Source organism: Mobula hypostoma, chromosome 1 (assembly GCF_963921235.1).
Source record: "Mobula hypostoma chromosome 1, sMobHyp1.1, whole genome shotgun sequence".
Classification (NCBI taxonomy): Eukaryota; Metazoa; Chordata; class Chondrichthyes; order Myliobatiformes; family Myliobatidae; genus Mobula; species Mobula hypostoma.
This window is the reverse complement of record NC_086097.1, coordinates 251,463,349-251,491,006: the sequence shown is the minus strand read 5'-3', so window position 1 is coordinate 251,491,006 and position 27,658 is coordinate 251,463,349. Positions and strand designations below refer to the sequence as shown.

At 45.3% G+C, this 27,658-nt stretch overlaps 1 protein-coding gene across 1 annotated transcript; it reads left to right on the top strand.

Annotated features, from left to right (window-relative positions):
* The first annotated feature begins 18,485 nt into the window (after window positions 1–18,485).
* gbp (glycogen synthase kinase binding protein) lies at window positions 18,486–20,091 on the top strand. Its single transcript, XM_063042513.1, has one exon. It carries the CDS (start codon window positions 18,772–18,774, stop codon window positions 19,327–19,329), a length of 558 nt encoding a protein of 185 aa, XP_062898583.1. The 5' UTR covers window positions 18,486–18,771; the 3' UTR covers window positions 19,330–20,091.
* The last annotated feature ends 7,567 nt before the right edge of the window (window positions 20,092–27,658 follow it).

The following is a 27,658-nucleotide window of genomic DNA, read 5'->3' as shown; positions in this document are numbered from 1 at the left end:
TAAATTAATCTTCTGGGAGTCTTGCTTGAGGACTCCTAAGTCCCTCAGCACCTCTGATGTTTGAACCTTCTCCTGATTTAGATAATAGTCTGCACCATTGTCCCTTTTACCAAAATACATTATCATACATTTCCCAACATTGCATTCTATCTGCTACCTTTTTGCCCATTCATCCAATTTGTTAGGTCCTGCTGCAATCACATTGCTTCCTCAGCACTACCTACCCCTCCACCTATCTTTGTATCATCCACAAGCTGTGCCACAAAGCCATCAATTCCATTATCCAAATCACTGACAAGCAAATTGAAAAGTAGCAGTCGCAATACTGATCCCTGAGGAAAACCACTAGTCACTGGCAGCCAACCAGAAAAGGCCCCCTTTATTCCCACTTACTGACTTCTGCCTGTCAGACCACAGTACGTGTGCTTGCAACACTGTGTGTCCAACAGAGTGATCAGCAGCACTGGGGCTCCACAGGGTACTGTCTTGTCTCCCTTTCTCTTCACCATTTACACCTCAGACTTCAACTACTGCACAGAGTCTTGTCACCTTCAGAAGTTTTCGGATGACTCTGCCATAGTTGGATGCATCAGCAAGGGAGATGAGGCTGAGTACAGGGCTACGGTAGGAAACTTTGTCACATGGTGTGAGCAGAATTATCTGCAGCTTAATGTGAAAAAGACTAAGGAGCTGGTGGTAGACCTGAGGAGAGCTAAGGTACCGGTGACGCCTGTTTCCATCCAGGTGGGCATGGTGGAGGATTACAAATACCTGGGGATACAAATTGACAATGAACTGGACTGGTCAAAGAACACTGAGGCTGTCTACAAGAAGGGGCAGAGTCGTCTCTATTTCCTGAGGAGAGTGAGGTCCTTTAACATCTGCTGGACGATGCTGAGGATGTTCTACGAGTTTGTGGTGGCCAGTGCTATCATGTTTGCTGTTGTGTGCTGGGGCAGCAGGCTGAGGGTAACAGACACCAACAGAATCAACAAACTCATTCGTAAGGCCAGTGATGTTGTAGGGATGGAACTGGACTCTCTGACGGTGGTATCTGAAAAGAGGATGCTGTCTAAGTTGCATGCCATCTTGATCAATGTCTCCCATCCACTACATAATGTACTGGGTGGGCACAGGAGTACATTCAGCCAGAGACTCATTCCACCGAGATGCAGCACAGAGCGTCATAGGAAGTCATTCCTGCCTGTGGCCATCAAACTTTACAACTCCTCCCTTGGAGGGTCAGACACCCTGAGCCAATAGGCTGGTCCTGGACTTATTTCATAATTTACTGGCATAATTTACATATTACTATTTAACTATTTATGGTTCTATTACTATTTATTATTTATGGTGCAACTGTAACGAAAACCAATTTCCCCTGGGATCAATAAAGTATGACTATGACTATGACTATTCCTCTATCCATACCTGTATCTTTCCTGTAATGCTACAAGATTTTATCATTTTATATAACTGAAAAAAAACTTATAGTATCCTGCTGGATATTAAAAGCTTCCCAATCATCCAACTTCCCACTCACTTTTGTTACCTTATATGTCCTTTCCTTGGCTTTTATGCGGTCCTTTGTCAGCCACAGGTGCCTTCCCCTGCCATTGAGAAATTATTCTTCTGTGGGACATGTCTATCCTGCGCCTTATGAACTACTCCCAGAAACTTCAGCCATCTCTCCTCTACCAACAACCTTGCCAGTATTCTCCTCCAGTCCACCTGGGCAAGCTCCTCTCTCATGCCTCTGTAATTCCCTTTATTCCATTGTGACACTGATACATGTGACATATGCTCCTCTCTCTCAAAATGCAGAATGAATTCAAGCATATTATGATCACTGTCTCCTAAGGGTTCCTTTACATTAAGCTCCCTAATAAGATCTGGGTTATTACATAGCACCCAGTCTACGATAGCCTTTCCCCAAGAAGGCTCAAGCACAAGCTGATCTAAAAAGCCACCTAGTAGGCATTCAGCAAATTCCCTCTCTTGTGATCCAACACCAACCTGATTTTCCCAATCTCCTTGCATGTTGAACTCCCCCAGTACAATTCTGTCATTACCTTTGTTACATGATTTTTCCAGCTCCTTTTGCAATCTCAACCTCACATCTTGGCTACCATTTGTAGGCAATATATGATTCCCATATTAGTTTTATAACTCTTGCAGTTTCTTAACTCCACCCACAAAGCTTCAGCATTCTCTGATCATAAGTCACCTCTTTCTAAAGATGTAATTCCATCTCTTACCAACAGAGCCACACCATCGCCTATGCCTTCCTGCCTGTCCTTTTGATACAAAGTATATCCTTTGATGTTAAGCTCCCAACTATGGCCTCTTTCAGCCACGACTCAGTGATGCCCACAATATCATACCAACCAATCTCCAATTGCGCCACAAGTTCATCCTCCTTATTCCAAATGTTACGCATATTTAAATACAGCATTTTCAGTCCTGCATTCTTTGCCCTTTTGAATTTTGCCTCTGTGGTACAATTTAACTTTTTTCTCTGTCTGCATTTGTACCTACTAATTGGCTTCCCCTTCCTTACATTCATGTTACGCCCATGATCTACTTGTAAACCAGCTGGCTCCTCCTTGCCCTATCACACTGGATCCCATCCCCTGCCATGTTAGTTTGAACCACTCCCAGCAGCTCTGGTAAACCTGCCCACCAGGATATTGGTCCCCCTCAGATTCACGTGCAACCCGTCCCTTTTGTACAGGTCACACCCGGTCCAGAAGAGGTCCCAATGATCCAGAAATCTGAGCCCTGCCCCCGCTCCAATTCTTCAGCCACGCATTTATCCTCCACCTCATTCTATGCATGTCTTTACTGTCACATGGCACAGGCAGCAATCCCAAGAATACTATCCATGTGGTCCTGCTTCTCAGGAGGCAGTGAGTGGGAATAAAGGGGGCTTTTTCTGGTTGGCTGCCGGTGACTAGTGGTGTTCCTCAGGGGTCTGAATTGGGACTGCTACTTTTCATATTGTTTGTCAATGATTTGGATAATGAAATTGATAGCTTTGTGGCAAAGTTTGCAGAGGATACAAAGATAGGTGGAGGGGCAGGTAGTGCTGTGGAAGCAATGTGATTGCAACAGAACTTTGACAAATTGGAAGAATGGGCAAAAGTGTGGCGGATGGAATACAGTGCTGGGAAATATATGATAATGCTTTCTGGTAAAAGGAAAAATAGTGCGGACTATTATCTAAATGGGGAGAAGGTTCCAACATCAGAGGTGCAGAGACACTTAGGAGTCCTCATACAAGACTCCCAGGTTAATTTACAGGTTGAGTCTGAGGTAAAGAATTCAAATGCAATTTGAAAAAGTGCATTTATTTCAAAGGGAATGGAACACAAGACCATAAGATATAGGAGCAGAAGTAGGCCAGTCAGCTCATCGAGTCTGCTCCGCCATTCAATCATCAGCTGATCCAATTCTTCCAGTCATCCCCACTCCCCTGCCTTCTCTCCATACCCTTTGATGCTCTGGCTAATCAAGAACCTATCTATCTCTGCCTTAAATGCACCCAATGACTTGGCCTCTACAGCTGCCCGTGGCAACAAATTCCATAGATTTACCCCCCCCCCGACTAAAGTAATTTCTCCACATCTCTGTTCTAAATGGACGTCCTTCAATCCTGAAGTCGTGCCCTCTTGTCCTACTTGGTAAGTAACTTTGCCGTATCTAACCTGTTCAGGCCTTTTAACATTCGGAATGTTTCTATGAGATCCAACCTGCCTGTAAGGATATCGGACCTCCTCAGGTTCAGATATATTCTCAAACAACAGGAATTCTGCAGATGCTGGAAATTCAAGCAACATACATCAAAGTTGCTGGTGAACGCAGCAGGCCAGGCAGCATCTATAGGAAGAGGCGCAGTCGACGTTTCAGGCCGAGACCCTTCGTCAGGACTAACTGAAGGAAAAGTGAGTAAGGGATTTGAAAGCTGGAGGGGGAGGGGGAGATGCAAAATGATAGGAGAAGACAGGAGGGGGAGGGATGGAGCCGAGAGCTGGACAGGTGATAGGCAGAAGGGGATACGAGAGGATCATGGGACAGGAGGTCCGGGAAGAAAGACGGGGGGGGGGTGACCCAGAGGATGGGCAAGAGGTATATTCAGAGGGACAGAGGGAGAAAAAGGAGAGTGAGAGAAAGAATGTGTGCATTAAAAAGAGTAACAGATGGGGTACGAGGGGGAGGTGGGGCCTAGCGGAAGTTAGAGAAGTCAATGTTCATGCCATCAGGTTGGAGGCTACCCAGACGGAATATAAGGTGTTGTTCCTCCAACCTGAGTGTGGCTTCATCTTTACAGTAGAGGAGGCCGTGGATAGACATGTCAGAATGGGAATGGGATGTGGAATTAAAATTAAAATGGAGATCTCCCAGTGGCCACACATTTTAATTCCACATCCCATTCCCATTCTGACATGTCTATCCACGGCCTCCTCTACTGTAAAGATGAAGCCACACTCAGGTTGGAGGAACAACACCTTATATTCCGTCTGGGTAGCTTCCAACCTGATGGCATGAACATTGACTTCTCTAACTTCCGCTAGGCCCCACCTCCCCCTCGTACCCCATCTGTTACTCTTTTTAATGCACATTCTTTCTCTCACTCTCCTTTTTCTCCCTCTGTCCCTCTGAATATACCTCTTGCCCATCCTCTGGGTCACCCCCCCCCGTCTTTCTCCCTGGGCCTCCTGTCCCATGATCCTCTCGTATCCCCTTCTGCCTATCACCTGTCCAGCTCTCGGCTCCATCCCTCCCCCTCCTGTCTTCTCCTATCATTTTGCATCTCCCCCTCCCCCTCCAGCTTTCAAATCCCTTACTCACTCTTCCTTCAGTTAGTCCTGACGAAGGGTCTCGGCCTGAAACGTCGACTGCGCCTCTTCCTATAGATGCTGCCTGGCCTGCTGCGTTCACCAGCAACTTTGATGTATGTTGCTCAGATATATTCTGTCCCTTTTGTATAAGTCATACCTTCCCCAGAATAGATCCCAGTGATCCATAAATCTGAAGCCCTGCCTCCTGCACCAGTTCATCAGCCATGCACTTTTTTTAGATTATGAGAACACTCAGTCCTCTTTTATTGTCATTTAGAAAAGCATACATGCATTAAGAAATGATACAATGTTCCTCCGGAGTGATATCACAGAAAACAGGACAAACCAAAGACTAACACTGACAGAACCACATAATTATAACATATAGTTACAGCAGTGCAAAACAATACCATAATTTGATAAAGAACAGACCATGGGCACGGTAAAAAAAAGCCTCAAGTCCCGATCGACTCCCGAGTCCCTGATAGCAGGCGGCAAAAGGGAGAAACTCCCTGCCATAAACCTCCAGGCACCATCAACTTGCCAATACCTTGGAAGCAGCCAACCACAGCCGACACTGAGTCCATCCGTCCGAAAACTTCGAGCCTCCGACCAGCCCCTCCGATACAGCCTCCCGAGCGCCATCCTCTGCCGAGCGCCTTCAACCTCGCCCCGGCCGCTGAAACACGCAAGGCTGAGGATTGGGGGCCTTCTGCTCCAGAGATTCCGGTTACCACACAGTAGCAGCGGCAGCGAAGCGGGCATTTCAGAAGTTTTCCAGATGTCCCTCCGTACTCTCACGTCTGTCTCTATCAAATCAGAATTGTGCACGGTCCCCTACTTGACAGATTACAGATATCATTCACCGGAGAGGCCGCACGCGCTGCGTCGCGCCGCCATCTTCTCCTCCTCCAAATTTACCTGCCAAATCATCCTAATCTTACCCACACTGATGTATTGCACAAACAGCAATTGTGAGATTACTTCCGAGGAGGTCCTGTTTGTCAGCTTTATACATAGCTCCCTAAAATTTCTCTTCAGGACCTCCTCACCCTGTCTATGCACAGTATGTCTTTGGTGCCAGTATGCACCAAGTATTCTGGCTGCTTACCCTCCCCCTTGAGAACGCCATGGATTTGATCTGAGATCCATCAGAATCCCGTCTGTTCCTCTGACTAGGTGTCAACAGTGTAGTCCTCTTCACCTCTCTGCTCTTCTGAGCCACAGCCCCCGACTCAGTGTCAGAGCTGGTCACTGTGTCTCCCCACCCCACCCCACCCCGGCCAGTTGGTCATCCCGCTCAATAGTAACTAAAGTTGTGTACCTATTATTGAGGGGAAAAGCCACAAGTGTACTCTGTAAACAACAGGAATTCTGCAGATGCTGGAAATTCAAGCAACATACATCAAAGTTGCTGGTGAACGCAGCAGGCCAAGCAGCATCTATAGGAAGAGGTGCAGTCGACGTTTCAGGCCGAGACCCTTCGTCAGGACTAACTGTAAGTGTACTCTGTACTGGCTGTGTATTTCCCCTCTTTCTCCTGACAGTCACCCAGTTACCTGTCTCCTACAACCTAGGGGTGACTATCCCCCTGTACCTCCTGTCTATCACCTCTCATTCTCCCATATGAGTCAAAGGTCATCAAACTGCAGCTCCATTTCCTTAATACATCCTCTCAGGACCTGCAGCTCGGTACAAATGATGCAGATGTATTTATTTAGGAGAATGGAGGTCTCCCAGACTTCCCACATTCCACACAGAGTACAAAACACTGCCCCTGGACCCATTCTTACAAATCTACTATGCCCTAACAGATGTGGAAGGAACAAGTTAGAACCAAAAGTGAGAATCTTACTGGATACTTTGCCTTGCCAAGTCTGATCTTGCCTCAGCCTGACGAGCCAAAGTCACTCTGAACACTTGCACACTCACAACAATAGCCGTTCCTTTGCACTTGCATTATTTTTATTCGTGCTTTCTAATGAACCCTGCTCGGCAATTGATTGCAGCTGAACTCTGAGAAACTGCCTTGGAGCTCTGCCTTTTAAATCACGACCTGATTGAAAGGTAGCTCTTTTTACGCAATCCCTCTTATCGATCGGTCACTGCCCAATTTTTTGTTTGTTGTTAGCCCTCAGCTGAACCCCCAGACCTGGGGAACTCTTAGCCTGGCCTCTACCCTTTGCCCTGTTTGGCATGGATGACCCTACCAAGAGCCGAAGTATAAAGCCCTGACTCCAGCTCTCGGGTCATTGAGGCACGCAATCCTCCAAACCACAAGTTTGCAATCTGCCTGGAAGTTGACCATAAACAATGTAATAGAACAATGCTATCAATAACACTTACTCACCAAGAATCTGCCGCCAAAATATTTCCTTGCGAAAGTTTCTTGATTTCAAAGGACTGATAATTTTAAATTGCTAGATTACATTCTGTGACTCATCGTCACAAACAGTTCACACGCAAAGGTCAATGTCAGCTCTAATAAAACCCATACACCATACACATTTACTGTTTGTTTATCGCACATTTCCTGTTTTTCTTTCAGATTCCTGGAATCTGAAGTGCTTTATTTTTATATTGCTTTTATCTTCCCCTCTGTTTTGTTGGATATTTGCAGACTCTGTACAACCCCTGATGATTGAATCGCGACTGATGATTTGCCGGGTCATTCATATTGTTTTGGCTGGTGGTGTGGAGATCTGTCTCTACCAAAGGAGGTGTGAGATGTTCCTTCCATCACTAGCCTGCAGGTCAGCCTCGAGCAAGGTGTAGCACCTGCTTCGCCCCCCCACCCCCCCGATCAGGGTCGCGTGTAGCCATGGGAGCAGATGGAGGATGGTTGTATGAGCAGCTGGTGCGTATCACAGATCCTACTTATGTGACCCCTGAGGCCACGCAGATGATCTCTGAAGACTATTGATAATGGCTGGGGTCAGCCATCTTGTAAAGTCATTGTCCATGCGAAGACCGTGATCGCCCATGCCATGCAACACAGCGCAGAATGAAGATGATGATTATTCATAATGAGCTGCCAAACATCAAAAGCAATGCTCATGGCTTCCCATCAGCAGTGAGACCCCTCGCTGATTGGGGACTGCTTCATCAAGCGCCTTCACTCCATCCACCACAAAAGGTAGGATCTCCCAGTGGCCGCCATTCCAATTCAACTTCCCACTCCCATATGTCCCTCTAGTGCCCCTCCTCCTTCCTTTCCTCCCATGGTTCACTGTCAACTCCTATCGGATTCCTTCTTCTTCAGCCCTTTACCTTTTCCACCTATCACCTCGCAGCTTCTTACTTCTTCCCACCTTTCTCCACTCACCCATCTTCCTCCCAGCTGATCTCATCTATTAGCCAACAGCTTGTGTTCCTCCCCACCATCTTCTCCCTTCCTTTCCAGTCCTGATGAAGAGTCTCAGCCGAAACATCGACTGTTCACTTATTTCCATGGATACCACCTGAGATGCTGAGATCCTCCAGCATTTTGTGTGGAATAAAGGTGTAGACTATTTTCTAAATGGGGAGCAAATTCAAAAATCAGAGGTGCAAATGGATTTGGGAGTAATCGTGCAGGATTGGATTTCTCAAATTCAACGTAGTCATGATATTGAATGCAACGTTCTTCCTTTTCCAACATCGATGTCTTTGAAAATATCCAGATTATAGATAATGTACACTTCAGATCCAAGCCTCGTCACTGAACAGATTCTGCAGATGCTAGAAATCCAGAGTAACAGACAGAAAATGCTGGGTGGTGGGTTGCTGCACTCACTATTTGAATGTTGCTCTCAGCACTTAATTTGCCCTAACATCTGTACAGGGTGGTACAGTAGCCTCACTTTATGGTGCCAGCGATAACCGATCAGGGTTCAATTCCCACCACTATCTGCAAGGAGTTTGTGCATTCTGCCCCTGACTACGTGGGTTTCCTCTGGGTGCTCCAGTTTCCACCTACATTCCAAAGATGTATGGGTGAGGGTTTGTGAGTTGTGCTATGCTGCCACGTGGAAGCATGATGACACTTGTGGGTTGACCTGTTGATTTCAAAGTACAAAAGTTCAAAGTAAATTTATTATCAAAGTACATGTATGTCACCATATACAACCCCAAGATTCATTTTCTTGCGTGCATACTGTGACGGGATCCTGAATTATCCCTTATGAACCGTGCTTTTAAAAAGAGAGAAAGAGCTGTACAGCACAAACACCTTGTTATTAAGGGAGAGAGAGGAGAGGACTGCTCACAGTTTGTTTGGAATTTCTGCAAGGACACTGCCAGCTTCTGAGTTCCTGCAGAGAGAGAAGGGAGGAACTACTTGATGGACCACTGGTGTTCAGCATGCTGAGATAAATACAAGGTCAGCTGGTAGACACACAGACACATGATTTTGGACACTGGATGAGCTTTGTTGTGCCCACAGAAAGGTGGGTTTTTGGAGGATCGATCAGTGGCTCTCGCAGTGTGGAAAAGGTGTGACCAGTGGGAAGTTATCAGTGTCCAATCCTCGCCTGGGTTGATAACTCCACCACATAAAACGGTCCCCTTGTTGTGGTCACATTCGGTGACTTCTAAAGGATTTCAGAGGACAACGGGAAGAACCAACGGCATCCGCTTACTCCAACAACCACAACACCTCTCTCTCTCCATCACTACTAAACTGAATACCACGAACTGAACTGAACTTTACTCATCATTGTAAGACTGTATCCATTTACCCCGAGGCTTGAAGAAGCTTGGTTTTTATATTTCCACACTTACATATATAATCTTTGCTAATCTGTTTGATATATCTGAATCTATATTATTGAATTGCGTAGTTACTAATAGTCATAGTCATACTTTATTGATCCCAGGGGAAACTGGTTTTCGTTACAGTTGCACATAAATAAATAGTAATAAAACCATAAATAGTTAAATAGTAATATGTAAATTATGCCAGGAAATAAGTCCAGGACCAGCCTATTGGCTGAGGGTGTCTGACCCTCCAAGGGAGGAGTTGTAAAGTTTGATGGCCACAGGCAGGAATGACTTCCTATGACGCTCTGTGCTGCATCTCGGTGGAATGAGTCTCTGGCTGAATGTACTCCTGTGCCCACCCAGTACATTATGTAGTGGATGGGAGACATTGACCAAGATGGCATGCAACTTGGACAGTATCCTCTTTTCAGACACCACCGTCAGAGAGTCCACCGGAGTGCAAAAGACAACAAACTGTGCAAAACAAAAAGAAAGAAAGAATAATAAATACATAAATAAATAAATAAATAAATAATAAACATCAAAAACGTGGGATGAAGAGTCCTTGAAAGTAAGTCCATAGGTTGTGGGAACATTTTAATGATGGGGCGAATGAAGTTGAGTGAAGTTTTCCTCTCTGGTTCAAGAACTTGATATCTGAGGAGTAATAACTGTTATTAAACCTGGTGGTTTGAGGCCTGAGGCTCCTGTGCCTTCTTCCTGATGGCAGCAGTGAGAGGAGAGCATGGCCTGGGTAGTGGGGAGTCCCTGATGATGGATGCTGCTTTCCTGTGACAACGCTTCATTAGGTGTGCTCAATGGTGAGGAGGGCTTTACCCGTGATGGACTGGGCCATAAACATTACTTTTTGTAGTTTTTCATTCATACACTTTAGTGTTTCTACACTAGGCTGTGATGCAACCAGTCAATATACTCTCCACTATACATCAATAGAAATTTGTCAAAGTTTTAGATGGTATGGTGAATCTTCACAGTCTCCTAAGGGAGTAGAAGTGCTGTCATGCTTTCTTCGTAATATAATCTCCACCACACATCTATAGAAACAACCGTTGCATTTCACTGTATGTTCTGATGTTTTGATGTAAATGTGACAAATAAAACCTAACTTTATCTTTATAAATCTCACCAATTATAAGTTTGCAGTTTGACAGCATTTTCCATTATCTGCATGTGGCTGAACTTGAGTCTTCGTCCAAAGGTCTGAGACAGTATTAATTTGCATGTCAGTGTGCCGGCTGTTAATTAATACCTTTGTTCAAAAGCAGTTCTGTTTAAGGCTGTTGTTGTGTGATATATAGAGTCTACACAGTTCCAGCTGTTCATTGACTGAATGAACTGCCAAGTGTGAACAGCTTTTCTCCATTGTTGTTTCAAATTGCTCTTTTTCAAATTATTTCCTTGGCATCGCTTGGCCTTGTGCCTACAGGAAGTCAGAATACAACTTTTCTTTTGGCAACTCAAAATCATTTCGACCGGACTAGAACAAAAAAGCAAGGATTTAATGCTGAGCCTCTGTGGGGCATTGGGCAGACCGCACTTGCAGAATTGTGAGCAATTTTGGGCCCCTTAGCAAAGATGTTCTGGCATTGGAGTGATTCCAGGGGAGGTTCATGAGAATGAAAGGGTTAAAGCACGAGGAGCGTTTGATGGCTCTGGGTCTGTACTTGCTGGAGCTTTGCAGAAAGGCGGGGGGGGATCTCATCGAAACCCAGCGAATATTGAAACGCCTAGAAAGAGTGGATGTGGTCCCAAAGAAGAGTCTTCATCTGAAACAGCGACTGTTTACTCCTCTTCAGAGATGCTGTCAGACCTGCTGAGTTGGACGTGAAGAGGATGTTTCCAACTATGGGAGAGTCTTGGGCGCCCCTTTGGAACAGAGATGAGAGGAACTTCTTTAGGCAGAGGGTGGCAAACCTGTGGAATTCATTGCCACAAATGTCTGTGGCAGCCAAGTCATTGGGTATATTTAAAGCAGCGGCTGAAAGGTTCTTGATTAGAAAGAGCGTCAAAGGTTACATGGAGAAGGCAGGAGAATGATGTTGAGAGGGGTAATAAATCAGCCATGATGGAATGTTAGACTTGACACAATGGGCTGAATGGCCTAATTCTATGAAAACGTACAATGAAATCCGTCCTTTGTTTCAAATCAAATTAGTGAGGATGAGCTGAGGGTAGCCCACAAGTGTCGCCATGCCTCCGGTGCCAACATAAACATACCCATAACTTACTACACCTAACCTGTACACCTTTGGATTGTGGGAGAAAATCAGAGCACCCGGAGGAAACCCACACAGTTACTGGGAGAATGTACAGACAGTGGCAGGAATGGAACCTTCACCTAGAGCAGGCAGTGGAAGTGAGCACTACGCTACCAGATCTTACCGGTTCTGCGCATCTTTCACAGGGGCTCTCTTGCTCACGGGGTAGGCCGCATTGCAGCTGGTGTGTGCATCACAGCAAGGAAATACAGAGAGTCGTGGACACAACTCAGTGCATCATGGAGACCAGCCTCTCTCCATGGACTTGAAGACAAAAAAATGAGATTTTCTTTTAGTTAATATGTAACTAAGATCTAGAGAGGCGGGGTGGAGATACATCTCTACCAACGGAGATGTAAGGTGCTCCTTCCCTCCGCTAGCCTGCAGGTCACCCTTGGGCAAGGTGTAGCACCTGCTTAGTCCCTGATCAGGGTGACATAAAGCTATGGGAGCAGGTGGTGGATGGTTGTATAAGCAACTGGTTCATATAACAAATCCTGGTTATGCGACCACTAACGCCAAGGCAATCTCTGACGAGTATTGATAATGGCTGGGGTCACCCGTCTTGTAAAGACACTGCCCAGAAGGTGGCAATGGCAAGCCAATTCTGTAGCACATAATAATGATGATAACATTAGCTGCAGTATTGAGCCATTGGGCTTCTGGTAGCTTCTTCTAGCTGGTTGTTCATGTGGAGAGTCAAGTGCTGCAGGAGTATAGATCAGGAGTCAGAGAGCGGGAGTAAGTCTGGTAGCTCTTTGGTAGTGGGGTGGTGCAGTAGTGCAGTAGTTAGTGTAACACTTTACAGCTTCAACAAGCTTGTACCATCACCCCATTACTGCGTTTAGCATATTCCATTATATTGCCAGTGCTCACTGATCAGGGTTCAATTCCTGCTACAGTCTGTAAGGAGTTTATACATTCTCCCCGTGACTGCAGTTTATAGTGCCAGCAATCATCAACTTTGGATCAATTCCCGCTGCTGTCTGTAAAGAGTTTGTCTGTTCTCCCTGTGACTGCGAGGGTTAACTCCGGGTGCTCCACTTTCCTCCCAGATTCCAAAGATGTATGGGTGAAGGTTAGTAAGATGTGGGCATGCGATGTTGGAAGAATGGCAACACTTGCTTGCTGCCTCCAGCACACATTTGGTCTTCATCGGTCATTGACATAAAGAGTTTGCCACGCAACCGATCAGCAATGAGTTCTCCTTCCTACATTACAATTGAGTTTCTGTAATGACGAGCAATAGGCTGTTTGTTCAAGCAGCTGTCTTCAGAGGGGCTGCTGGAATGAGTCGCTGGCATTGGAGGGGCTGCTGGTGTGAGTTGCTGGCGTTGGAGGGGCTGCTGGTGTGAGTCGCTGGCGTTGGAGGAGCTGCTGGTGCGAGTCGCTGGCGTTGGAGGGGCTGCTGGTGCGAGTTGCTGGCGTTGGAGGAGCTGCTGGTGCGAGTCGCTGGCGTTGGAGGAGCTGCTGGTGCGAGTCGCTGGCGTTGGAGGAGCTGCTGGTGCGAGTCGCTGGCGTTGGAGGAGCTGCTGGTGCGAGTTGCTGGCGTTGGAGGAGCTGCTGGTGCGAGTCGCTGGCGTTGGAGGAGCTGCTGGTGTGAGTTGCTGGCGTTGGAGGAGCTGCTGGTGCGAGTCGCTGGCATTGGAGGGGCCGGTGGGTCTCAAAGCTCTCGGAGATGTTATCGGAATTCTGAGATTTAAGGATTGGATCATCGTTCATATTGGCCTCTTTCACATCTATGTTTTTTCATGTTCTCACCCATTCTTTCTTGTTGTGGATTGGTGGGGTGGAGGTTTGGGTGATCTGTTAGATCTTGTGCGAGGGAGGGGTTGGGAGTGTTTGGGGTTTATGAGTTTTTGTTATTTTTCTTTTTGTGCAGGGGAGATTGAAGTATTTCTTTCAACTACTTCTATGGTCTTTCTGTATTCTGCGGCTATCTGGAGAAGACAAATCTCAGAGTTGTATTTTACATACATGCTTTGATAATATAATTACCTTGGAACCTTAGAACCAACTGACCTACACATTATTTCCATACAAAGACACATGTTTCAATGTATATAAAAATAAAGCAAGTGTTTTTAATCTTTTTTCATTTGGCCTGTGCAGTATGAGAACCCAAGCTTAGATAGATAGATACTTCATTGATTCCAAAGGAAATTACAGTGTCACAGTAGCATTAGAAGTGTACAGATATAAATATTAGAAGAGAAGTAGAAAGAATAAATAATAAATTACTATAAACAGTCTAACAGGAGGGGGTCATCACTTCCCCAGCTATAGGTCGACTCATTATAGAGCCTAACGGCCGAGGGTAAGAATGACACTCTTTGGAGCAGGACAGTTGTCTTAGTCTATTACTGAAAGTTTCCTCTGTTCAGCCAAGGTGGCATGCAGAGGGTGGGAAATTGTCCAGAATTGCCAGGATTTTCTGGAGGGCCCTTTGCTCTACCACACCCTCCAGTGTGTCCAGTTTGACTCCTATAACAGAGCCAGCCTTTCTAATCAGTTTATTGAGCCTGTTGGCATCACCCGTGTTGGTGTCAATGCCCCAGCACACCACCGCATAGTAGACTGTACTGGAAACAACAGACTGGTAGAACATGTGAAGGAGAGGCCTGCACACTCCAAAGGACCTCAGTCTCCTTAGGAAGTTAGAGGTGACTCTGGCCCTTTTTGTACACAGCCTCTGTGTTGGTGCTTCACTCAAGTCTGTCATCCAGGTGCACCCCCAGGTACTGGTAGGTCCTCACCACATCCACATCCTCACCATCAGTAGTAATAGGAACCAACCCAGGGTCAGTCTTCCTGAAGTCTATCACCATCTCACCTTCTCCTTTGTCTTACTGACATTGAGCTGTAGATGATTCAGCTTGCACCATTTGGCAAAGTCCTCCACCAGGGCCCTGTATCCATCCTCCCATCCTCCATTTATACACCCAAATATTGCTGAGTCATCAGAGAAATCCTGTTAATGACATGACTCAGTGTTGTATCTAAAGTCTGAGGCATTCAGGGTAAATGAGAAGGGAGCTAGTACAGTTCCTGTGGGGCCTCAGTGCTGTTTATCACCATGTCTGACACAAAGCTCTGAAGCCACACAAACTGTGGTCAGCTAATCCAGTATCCAGGATACAATGGAAGTGCCAGCCTGCATTGAATGGAGCTTTTACCCCAGCAATGAGGGCTGCATGGTGTTGAAGGCACTTGAGAAATCAAACACCATGATCCTCACAGTGCTGCCCTGCTTATCGAAATGGGAGTAGGCTCTGTTCAGCAGGTAGATGACAGCATCGTCGACTCCAATGTGCTCCTGGTAGGCAAACTGCAGGGGAGCGAGTGCTGATCGGACCAGGAGGGCCACTGGACGGTAGCCATTCAAGACTTTCAGAATTGGGATGGCACAGGATGTTTTCCACACAGTCAGGACCCTTTCCTGGCTGAGTCTCAGACTGAAGATGTGGTGGAGAACTCCACACAACTGTTCAACACACTCTTTCAGGATCCTGGGGTTCACACCACGCTTAGACCATAAGACTGTAAGACAGAGGAGCAGAATTAGGACATTGTGTCTGCTCTGCCATTTCATCATGGCTGATCAAATTTCCCTCTCAGCCCCAATCTCCTGCCTTCTCCCCATATCCTTCAAGCCCTGACCAATCAAGAATCTACCAACCTCAGCCTTAAATATACCCAATGACTCAGTCTCCACGGCAGCCTGTGGCAGTGGGTTCCACAGTTTCACCACACTCTAGCTGAAGAAAGTTCTCCTTATCTACACTCTAAGTGGACGGCCCTCTGTTCTGAGGCTGTAACCTCTGGTCTTAGACTCCCCCACTATTGGAAACATCTTCTCCACTTCCACTGTATAAAAGCCTTTCAATATTCAATAGGTTTTAAATGAGATTCCCATTCACTTTTCTGAATTCCACGAGGCCCAGAGCCATCAATTGGTCCTCACACAGTAACACTTTCATTCCGGAAGCTTCTTTCCCCATTGTTCATTTTCTATGAAAAGACATATTTCCTGTCATGAAAACATCGGACTATGCACATCTATACTCACATCATTCTACAGACGCGCAGTAGAGAGCATCCTCACATGCTGTTTCACTGCATGGTACAGAAACTGCACTGTGGTGAACAGGAAGGCTCTGCAACAGGTTGTCAAAACTGTCCATCCAATGCATCACTGACAGCAGCCTACCCACCAAAGAGGCCGTATATAGAGAAAGGTGCTAGAAAAGGGCCAGTAACATGATGAAGTATCCCTCCCACCCTGCTCATGGACCGTCTGACCCACTCCCATCAGGGAGGAGGCTACGTAGCATCCACACCAGGACCACCAGACTCAAAAACAGTTACTATCCCCAAGCAGTAAGGCTGATCGACACCTCCACCCACTAACCCACCCCTCCACACCCTCAACCACCACTTCCTGTCGGAGTCACTTTATGTACAGACACTCCTGTGCCTAGCATTCTTTTATGACCATACAATTAATCTATGTATATAAGTTTTTTTTGTATTTATATTTATTGTATTTTATAATAATTCTTGTATTCTTTATTTTATTGTTTTTTGCGCTGCATCAGATCTGGAGTAGCAACTATTTTGTTCCCCTTTACTGGAAATGATAATAAGCAATCTTGAAACTCGAATTATGCTTCTGAGGCAGAAGGCTGTGCTTTCAAGCTGTACTCTGAAGGGCTAAGATCAAAAATCCAGCCTGACACTTAAGGAATATCTGAGGTGGAGAAATAATAAAAGCAAGCTCATTTGATTTCTCAAATGGATATTAAAGGCATCTGGATATTAAATTGATTTCTCAAAAGGATATTAAAGGCATCTGGATCAGCTGAAGGGTCCCAGCCCTGAAACATCGACTCCCCTCCATTGATGCTGCCGAGCCTGCTGTGTACTTCAGCATTTTGTGTGTTGCTCTAGATTTCCAGCATCTGCAGAATCTCTTGTGTTTATTAAAGGCATCTTCTCAGTACTACCATCACAGAGAAGGTATAGGAACATGAAGACCCACATTCAAAAATTAACAACAGCTTCTTCCCCTCCACCTACACATTTCCAAGTGGCCAATAAATCCATGTACACTACCTCACCTTTTTGCACTAGTTATTTAATTTAATTACTCTTTCTCATTGTAATTTATAGTTTTTTTCCCATTATGTATTGCACTGTACTGCTGCTGCAAAACAACGTTTCCTAACATATGCCAGTGATATTAAACCCAACTGAACAATGTGGTGGGTGACAGGATTACAATAGTATTTCTATTTTGTCTGTGGTAGATTGATTTGGTTAACGAGGTTTCAAAGGTTATAGCTCATTCGAAAAACTGACAGGAACCGAAAATGCTTTTTATGACTAACAACTCCTCACTTGTTTATCTGGGTAGATTATTTTATTGACAACTATCAATTCCTACTTTCATTTTGAGCTATTTGTGAGACACGTAGGCCAATTACGGGAACAATGAAGAAAAATAAACTTTGACTTGCTATCTGCTTACTGTGAAGTTACACTTCTGACTCATGAATGAACTCAACCAATGAACGCTAACTCGTTATCTTTTTTGTAGGCACTATTTACTTATTTTATAAATGATAGTAACTTTTTATCTTTGCACTTAACTGCTACAGCAAAACAACAAATTTCACACCTTATAGTAAGTCAGTGAAAATTCGACAGTCTTGCTGAAGGATCTCGGCCCAAAACGTCGACTGTACTTTTTTCATACACGTTGCCTGGCCTGCTGAGTTCCTCCAGCATTTTGCGTGTGTTTTGACTTCATGTATTACTGAATCGGGGCCTTAAGACCCACACTCAGTGACTCAGAAATAATTCTTTCCCAACAGAATTTGAATTCTGAACATGAATACCATCTTAATTCCTTATTTTGCACTATTGTTTGTAAAATTACGTTTCGCAAAACAACAAATTTCACGTCAAAATAAGGCAGTGAAAAGATTTTTGACTCCTTTTATTACTACCATCTGGAACAGCTTCTAATATCTGCCATCAGATTTGTGAACGGACCATGAACACTAATTGTTATTTCCTTTTTTTTTGCGCAATTTATTTTGTAGTTTGTGGCAATTTTATGTCTTTGCATTTTACTGCCGTCGCTAAACAACACATTTCAAATCAGAGAGAGAGATAATAAATCTGATTTTCGAATGCAACGTTTTGCGTGGATTAAAACGTCTAATTATGAAATTTAAGCATAGATAAATAATAAATAAATATAAAAGGAATTGGTTCCGTCCATTCGCAGTAAATCCCACTTCCTTCCATATAAGGAAGTGCATCCACGTGCGGTCGCCAACGGCCGGGCTTCAAAAACACAAACGCCGGCCGCCCATTGGCCGAGTGGTTGCGCGCGCCCTCCCCCCTCCTTTTCCAGTCACCAGCGGCCATTCCAGTGACGTCACGCGCCATTCATTCTTCTCCGCGGGGGCGGGCCCACTGGGCTACCCCCCTCCGCCTCATGGAGAGCGCGGTAAGTGGTGGTGGAGTGGGGGGGGGAGAAGAAACGTTCGCATTGCACGTGACTCCCAACCCCTTCTCCACCTACCCACTACCAACCGGGATATATAAGTATCCTGGTGTTTGTCGGACGCAGTCGGGGGGTCGGCTGTGGTGAAGTTGTAAAGGGGGTGTGCGCGCTCGTTGGCGGCTGCACCCTCCCTGAACCGGAGTGGGCGTTCCCGCCGCGGTGACGTCACCCTTTGTTGACAAGCGGGAGTAGGAGGCCGGCGGCCGGCGGTCGTCGCCTCAGTCGGTGCGCGCACCTTTCCCCTCAGCGCGGCGCCCTCTCCCCGCTCTCGCACTCCTCTCGTTCGGGCCAAATTCCACTTCACCTAACACGGGATGTGCCGCACTGTGAGCTGATGTGCCCGGGCTGCTGGCGGGAGAGGCGACCGAGTCGTAGACAGGAGCAGGGGGAACAAAAGATGCCGCGGCGAGGCGAGGGCTTCCTCCTGCTGGAGCAGGCCGTCACGGTCGACCCGAACGAGATCGACGCGCTGGTGGCGAAGATCGGCGAGACGCTGCAGTTGCAGCGGGTGCCCGGCGGCGGGGCCGCCAAGCAGCAGCAGCAGCCGTCGGTGCAGACCATTCATCATCAGCAGCAGCAGCCGCCGTACGAGCGGGAGCGGCAGCAGCCTCCGCCGCGGGGCCCGGCCAAGTGCGGCTTCTGCTGCATCGACCGCCTGAAGGCTCCGAGCCGCAACAAGCCTTACCAAGTGCCGGCCCGGATCCGCGACCCGGCCTCCTCCTCGTCGGCCGGCAACGGCAAAGGGCGGGTGGCGCGGCCCGGCTCCGAGGCCAGCGCCCAGCAGAAGCTGGAGCAGCTCCTCTCCTCGGGCAACCTGATCAAAGAGGCGGTGAGGCGCCTGCGGATCGACCGGCACTACTCGCCACTGTACGTGGAGAAGATCCCGATGTAAGCCCCGTTCGGAGGGGAACCCAACGCGGGGAAGACTTGTACCGTGGGAGAGGAACATTAAAACACAAAGGAATCCACAGCCGGTGAGAAGTGAATAGTTTTTCAGAACAATAATCTGTCTTAAAGCACTGTGCGGTATTCACGAGGAGATGGATAAGGACTTTGGAATTTCATCTTTGCACCAGTTCAATTATATTTTAACAAAAACAATGCAAACCAATCTTTTTCGATATTGACTGCTTGTATATTTTTTCAATGGGCTACAGAAACCTTGTTTACAGCGGAAAAGCACGCCGTCTGGTGCTTGTTTAAACTGACGGACACCCGCAAGGTCGTTAACCAACGCTGACCTTGATCTTTTTGGACTCCCTCGTTACTTTTTTTGGATGGGTCTTTTCCGCAGACATTTGAATGCTCCCCACCTCCAAAAATCGTTTCTCAGTAAAGTGGACTGGATACCAGCCGAGCCAAATCCGCATTCCAAGAACTCTAGAACCACCAACTACATCAGGAATTCCGCGAACTGTTTACAAGACGTGTCTTTTTCCCACTAGCTTTCGGACCTGGTTTCGTGGCAAAGTAGGGTTCAAGTTCGTTGTTATTTAATAGCCACTTAAATTTCGCTACAATAAAATAAGGTGTTTACTTCGTAACGGAGTATTTCGTTGTTCCTGTTCTCCAGGAATTAATGTCAAATAAAGTATTGCAGTTGAACAACAGACTTATTTGCTTCTTGTATGATGTAGCCTACTTTAATAACTTACATGAATTTATTTGCGAAGGTGGCTCATTCTATCCACAGGGGACAGGTGATTGGTGTTTTCGGTAGAAATAAGGAAATCACGAAGGCTGGCGTGTTTGGCATAAATATTTTGATGTGTGTATGCCTGGGATTCTTCACCCATTCCTGTCTCAGTCAAATCCACGAAGCCTTGATGTTGTAGTCAGACGAGTGTCCAGGCTGAGAGGGGTTTCTGGTAGATACAGGACTCTTGTGCAAACTATTCATTACTACTTTTTTTTTAAACTGGCATTTGTTTTGTACATAATAAAATGTATGAATTATAATAAGTATAGATTAAAAAAACTGAATCTCAGTAAAATATAGATAAATCTATATTAAAACATTTAAATGAATTGGTCAAAAAGAGGGAAGGAAGCAGAGTTCAATATCCATTCAGAAATCTACCACTGAGTAACAGAATGACCTGAGCTTGTTTTTCTTTGCATAAAACTGTGTTTTCCCACAGATTGATTAAAGTTAAGTCTACCCTGCTGGTAAAGTCCCAGAGAAGATCTGATTTCTCAGAAGTTTTGACTGTTTATTTCATTTATTTTTAGTAATATGGATTCAGAATTATACTTTCAGTTTCTTTCAAGAGTTCAGCTGGAGTGGGTTTTCAGAGGGGTGTTCAGTGACAGCCCACTTGACATATTGTGGGTGATTTACCCCGAGTTCAGCAGCAGCATCAATCTCTCTGCTGGGACTTGTTGACTGCTCTGTGTAGGGTTCACTCCAGCGAGTTTGGCTGGTGTGCATTTGTTATTCTCCAGTAGCCAAACCATTATCCTTGTAAATGGGGAGGGAGCCAGTGTGAGATTAGCACAATCTTCATAGGTAAACAGGCTAGGACAAAATCATTAGTGACAACATGTATGGTTTAAAGATAGGGAAAGATTAGAAAATTGAGTAAACAACAACAGATGCAATAGTCTGAAAGAAGAAAATAATGGGAAGTAATTAGTGAAAGCATTAAATAAAAATAGAGATTAGGAAATAGGTTAAACAATAGAACGGTTGTGATAGTCTAAAAGAAAATAAAATAATGAAACAGTAATTGACAGTACAATCATTGCAAACGAAGTGAAAATAAACCGGTAGTGAATGGGAAAAACAAATTCTTTGTCCCTTTGTTTTGCCCAGCCTTGCCTGTGATTGGACAGGATTATGTAATGATTGGGCAAACTGCTTCAATTTGCATTGTGTGGAATGTATGCATAGTATGGGGGAGGTGTTTGTTCTCTTAACCTTGTCCTTTCTTTTGACAGTGTAGTCAATATGCTACAAGATATTCAGTGTGTTTACATTGTACCAGGAAATAGGTTATTAATATGTTTGCGAGTTCTTACCTGTTCAATAGTGATTTAGGTCACATTCCAGAGTTGTTTGAAGGCGTATTTGCTTGTTTAGCTGATGGAAGTGTGATTAGAGCATCATCATTGGAAATCTGTGAATGAGCTAGTGTTAAACTGGTAATCAAAGCAGCCATTCGAATTGATACCGCTGTGTCCACAAATATTTCTGCATTCTTTCTGCAACTAAATACTGAAACCTGACAGTATTATGAAAATACAGATATGAGCTACACTGCCCAGAGTTTTTGTATGATGGAAAAAGTCGATGAATTTATCATTCAGAGTTGTTGCACATGAGAAAGAACTGTATTTCTTCATCTCACTAAATAACAATACTGAAATTCATTCAATATTAGATTTGCCCTTGACAAAAAAACTAAACTGTTAATTGTCTGCCTTTTATATGGGGGGGGGGGAATAGCACCCTCTACCTATTTAAATGCTCCCAATGACGTGTGTCGCAAATAGCTTCTAACAAGTCCAGCATCTGTGGTTTAGTTACTAAGCCCAGTGGAACCATTTCTACTGATAGGACAAGGTTCAAAGGCGGGTTACAGGCCCCTTAAAATCAGTTGCTTCAGGCAAGTGGGGTTTGTCAACCGTGGTTGTCAGCTCATCTAGGAGAAGGAAAACTAATCTCCAATCTGGAAGCTGGAGTCCCTAAGGTAGTCCTATGAGTTCAGTGCTGACCGGCAACTCCTGGTGCCAAAATGTATCAGCCCCTGATCTTTCTGTAGATTTTACTACATGGGCATCAACTTGCTCTCTGTACTGTACTGCCCTGGCTTGAATAGCATGTAAACTGGGACACAACAGCCATGGTCAACCCTGACTAATGGAGGCCTCAAATTAAATTTAAAAAAATCTTGTGTTTGTGTGGGATAATTGTAGTTCAGCTTGATCAAACACAGAGTGTTTGTGTTAAACTTCAGACTTCTTATTTTCACTTCAAAAACACTAATTTCTCACCTATGTGCTCATCTGCTGATATATGCCAGTATTCCTAAAAGATTTGGCTATTTTGGTATGCCATTGACTGACCTGTAGCCAGCATATCATGAACTTGATCTGCCCAGTCCTAATTATTGCATGTTCATACCTCACTCCATGCTTGATATATATTACCCCCGGGATCAATAAAGTATGACAATGACTATTAGATCCTAGCCACAAAGTATCACATTTTCAAAATTATTTTTGTTTTAAAATCCCTCTTACACAGTATGTTAAGGTTAAGATACGAGGAGTGTTTGAATGCTCTGGGCCTGTATTGTACTCACTAGCATTTAGAAGAATAATGGAGGATCTCATTGAAACCTATCGAATACTGAAAGGCCTGGATAGAATGGATGTGGAGAGGCTGTTTCCTATAGTGGGGGAGTCTAGGACCAGAGGATGCAGTGTTATAATAGCCATCCATTTAGAGCTGAGGTGAGGAATTTCTTTAGCCTAAGGGTGGTGAATCTGTGGAATTCATTGCCACAGATGGCCATGGAGGCCAAATCATTACAGGTATTTAAAGTGGTTTTTGATTTGTAAGGGCATCAAAGATCGGGAGAAGGCAGGAGAGTGGGTTTAAGAAGGGTTCATCAGCCATGATGAATCGGCTGAGCAGACTCGATGGGCCATATTGCTTAATTTTGCTCCTATACCTTATAAGACCATAAGGCATAGCAGAATTAGGCCATTTGGCCCATTGAGTCTGCACCACCATTTTTTCCCTCCTTAACCCCACTTCCCAGCCTTCTCCCCATAACGTTAGATGCCATGTCCAATCAAGAACCTGTCAACCTCTGACCTAAATACACCCAACAACCTGGCCTCTACAGCTGCCTCTGGCAACAAGTTCCACAAATTCACCACCCTCTGGCTAAAGAAATTTCTCTGTATCACTGTTTTGAAAGGGCGCCCCTCCATCTTGAGGCTGTGCCCTCTGGTCCGAGACTTCCCCGCCATGGGAAACATCCTTTCCAACATCTACTCTATTTAAGCCTTTCAACATTTGAAAGGTTTCAATGAGATTCCACCCCCCCCCCCCAACAATCCTTCTGAATTCCAGCGAATATGATAACCCTTTCATTCCTGGAATCATCTTTGTTAACCTTTTCTGGACCCTCTCCAATGCCAGCACACCTTTTCTAAGATGAGCCCAAAACTGTTCACAATAGTCAAGGTGAGGCCTCACCAGTGCCTTATAAAGCCTCAGCATCACATCCTTGCTCTTGTATTCGAGACCTCTTGAAATGAATGCTAACATGGCATTTGCCTTCCTCACCACTGACTCAACCTGCAAGTTAACCTCTGCATCTCAGATTCCCAAGATTAACTCCCAAGTCCCTCTGCATCTCAGATTCCTGGATTTTCTTCCTGGTTAGAAAATAGTCTGCACATTTATTTCTACTACCAAAGTGCATGACCGTGCATTTTCCAACATTGTATGAGTCTGCATCCCTTGTAGTTTTAGGTATTGAGTTCCATGGTTTAGGCGCATAGTTCAATGAAGTTAACCTGTCAATTATCTTTTAAGGGAGATTGTTTAAATTTAACTGACTGGCGGAAGAAGACCTAAGCGCCCGAGCAAGCTCACAAAACTAAAGTGATTCTGTGATGTACTCCAGTCCCAGACCATTGGAAGTTTTACAAACAATAAGAGAACTTTAAAATCAATTCTAAAAGATACAAGAAGGAAATTCCAGTAGGCAGGAGTTTGGCAGATGTGAAATTTTTCACTGCAGAATGAAGAAAGAAAATGCAGATTCTTATTTAGACATAGTGAGACAATAAATTGTTTCAGTCCACAGGAAAGGTGGGGTGGTGGCGGCGGGAAGTCCCAATAACTAGAATCAAAAATAGGTATGGGGGTACAGCAAGTAATCATGAAGCTGCCCCTTCAGCCCAACCACCCTGTGCCAACCAAGATTCCCATCTAAGGCAGTCCCATTTGACAGTGTTTGGCATAACCTTCTATACCTTTCCAATCTATGTAAGAGGGCTACAGTTCGGGGCATTGGAGATCAGAGTTCAATTCTAGCATCCTTTGTAATAAATTTGAATGCTCCTTTCTGTGAATGTGTGGGTTTCCTCCCACAGTCCAAAGATGTATCATTTAGTAGGTTAGTTGGTTGTTGTGAATTGTCCTGTGGTTACTTACTTAGTGCTGCCCGTTACGCTGCTGGCGTTTAAGGCAGTAATGAAGGCCCTCCATCTCTGGCAGTGTACAGAGGTCCCTCTCGGTTTTCACTACTGTCAGCCATGCAAGTCCTGGGTAGAGACTCAGGAATACCATTGTACTCAAATATAAATGATTCTTCATTGCTGTTTCCATAACAATTTTGTTTTACCAGTCATGTTTGTTAGCCCTGAGCTGAACCCCTGAACATGTAGGACTTGTGGACCACTCTTAGTCTGGCCTCTACCCTTTGACCTATTTGGTATGGGTGACTCTACCAAGAGCCAAAGCACAAAGCCCTGACTCCAGCCAACAGAGCTCTCCGGGTCATTGAGGCACACAAGCCTCCAAGCCAGGCCAAGGTCGTGGTTCTCCTGTGATTAGGTTACGGTTAAATTTCACAACACATGCCGGTGATAATAAACGTGATTGTGATTCTGAAATAGGTGGCTAGCTGAGTGGTGCGGATCGTTGGGCTGAAGAGGCCAGGTCCGTGCTATATCTGGAAATAAATAAAAACATGTATCTTTTAAATGTTACCACTTTCTCTGGCCATTCACTCCACATACTGTAGATGCCACTCTTTGTGTAAAATACAAGTTGGTATTAAATCTTAAACCTAAACCTATTCCTTCCAGTTCTTGATTCTCTAATCCCAGGGAAAAAAAGAATGCATATTATTTATGCCCTTTGTGATTTTATATCAAAGTTCAAAGTAAATTTCAAACTACATATATGTCACCATATACAACCTTGAGATTCATTTTCTTGCAGGCAAACCTTAATAATAGAATCAGTGAAAGACTGCACTAACTCAAACATTCAACCAGTGTACAAAATCCAAACAGAAATAAATAGTAATAATAAATAAATAAGCAATAAATATTGAGAACATGCGATAAAGAATCCTTGAAGGTGAGTCCATAGGTTGTGGGAACATTTTAATGATGAAGTGAAGTTGAGTGAAGTTATGCCCTCTGGTTCAAGAGCTTGATGGTTGAGTGATAATAACTATTCCTGAAACTGCTGATATGGGTCCTGGGGCTCCTATACCTTCTTTCTGACGGCAGCATCGAGAAGAGAGCATGTCCTGGGTGATGGGATTCCTGATGATGGATACTGCTTTACTGCAAAAATGCTCCACGTAGATGTGCTCAATGGTGGGGAGGGCTTAAGTTTATCATCAAAGGTACGTAAGACCTTAAGACATGGGCTCAGAATTAGGCCTCTTGACTGCAGACATATAATTGATTTCCAGCGAAGTAACTTAAATCAATACCACTTTATTTAAAATAAAGATAGAAATGTTCAAATGGATGGGTGGTGGGTAAAGGGTCAGCATTGGTAAGAGGATTTTGTTCACAAGTATATCCCAGTGCAGAAGTAATACCTTCCAAAAACAATGACCATCTTTTTGGGGTAACAGATTCACAAAAGATTACAGGGTGGGATTTTATCTAGAAAGCAATACTTGAGGATTGACTACTATGAGTTGGACAATCCACGCCAGAGGTACATTAAAAGAGCTACTTTTAAAATCAGGTGATGGAGATTTTAAAGGCAGAGCTTCGCGGCAGTTCCTCTGAGTTGAGGAAAGACCAATCAGAAAAGGGATTCATTAGAAAGGGCGAATAAAAATAACTCAAGTGCAGGCAGAGTGGTCACTGTTCTGAGTGGGCCTGTCTTTCCAGTGGCTTTGGCTCATCAGACTTGGGTGAGGTACACGGTCTTGTAAGTTACTCCCTTTCTGTTCTTACTTGTTTAGTTTCAGTAGTTCAGTGAGAATGGCGCCAGGGGCAGTGTGTGGGATGTGGGAAGTCTGGGAGATCTGCAGTCTCCTAGACAAACACATCTTCACCAGGTGCATCGAGTTGCAGCTCCTGAGAGAATGTATTAAGGAACTGGAGCTGCAGTTTGATGACCTTCGCCTCACACGGAGAATGAGAGGTGATAGACAGGAGCTACAGGGAGGTAGTCACCCCTGGGTTTCAGGAGACAGGTAACTGGGTGACTGTCAGGAGAAAGAGGGGGAATGCACACCATACATGTAGCCATTGTAGGTGGCGGAAGTTACGGAGAATAATATGTTGGACCCTGCGGCTGGTGGGGTGGTAGGTGAGGACCAGGGGGACCCTATTCCTAGTGGGGTGACGGGAGGATGGAGTGAGAGCAGATGTGCATGAAATGGGGGAGATGCGTTTGAGAGCAGAGTTGATGGTGGAAGAAGGGAAACCCTTTTCTCCATATTATTCTCCGTAACCTCCGTCACCTCCAACGGGATCCCATCACTGAGCACATCTTTCCCTCCCCCCCTCTCTGCTTTCCGCAGGGATCGCTCCCTACATGACTCCCTTGCCCATTCGTTCCCCCCATCCATCCCCACTGATCTCCCTCCTGGCACTTTGTAAGCGGAACAAGTGCTACACATGCCTTTACACTTCCTCCCTTACCACCATTCAGAGCCCCAGACAGTCCTTCCAGGTGAGGCAACACTTCACCTGTGAGTCGGCTGGGGTGGTATACTGTGTCCGGTGCTCCCGATGTGGCCTTCTATATATTGGCGAGACCCGACGCAGACTGGGATATCGTTTTGCTGAACACATACGCTCTGTCCGCCAGAGAAAGCAGGATCTCCCAGTGGCCACACATTTTAATTCCACATCCCATTCCCATTCTGACATGTCTATCCACGGCCTCCTCTACTGTAAAGATGAAAACACACTCAGGTTGGAGGAACAACACCTTATATTCCGTCTGGGTAGCTCCAACCTGATGGCATGAACATTGACTTCTCAAACTTCCGCTAATGCCCCACCTCCCCCTCGTACCCCATCCATTATTTATTTTTATACACACATTCATTCTCTCTCTCTCCTTTTTCTCCCTCTGTCCCTCTCACTATACCCCTTGCTCATCCTCTGGGTTTTTTCCCCCCTCCCCCCTTTCCTTCTCCCTGGGCCTCCTGTCCCATGATCCTCTCATGTCCCTTTTGCCAATCACCTGTCCAGCTCTTGGCTCCATCCCT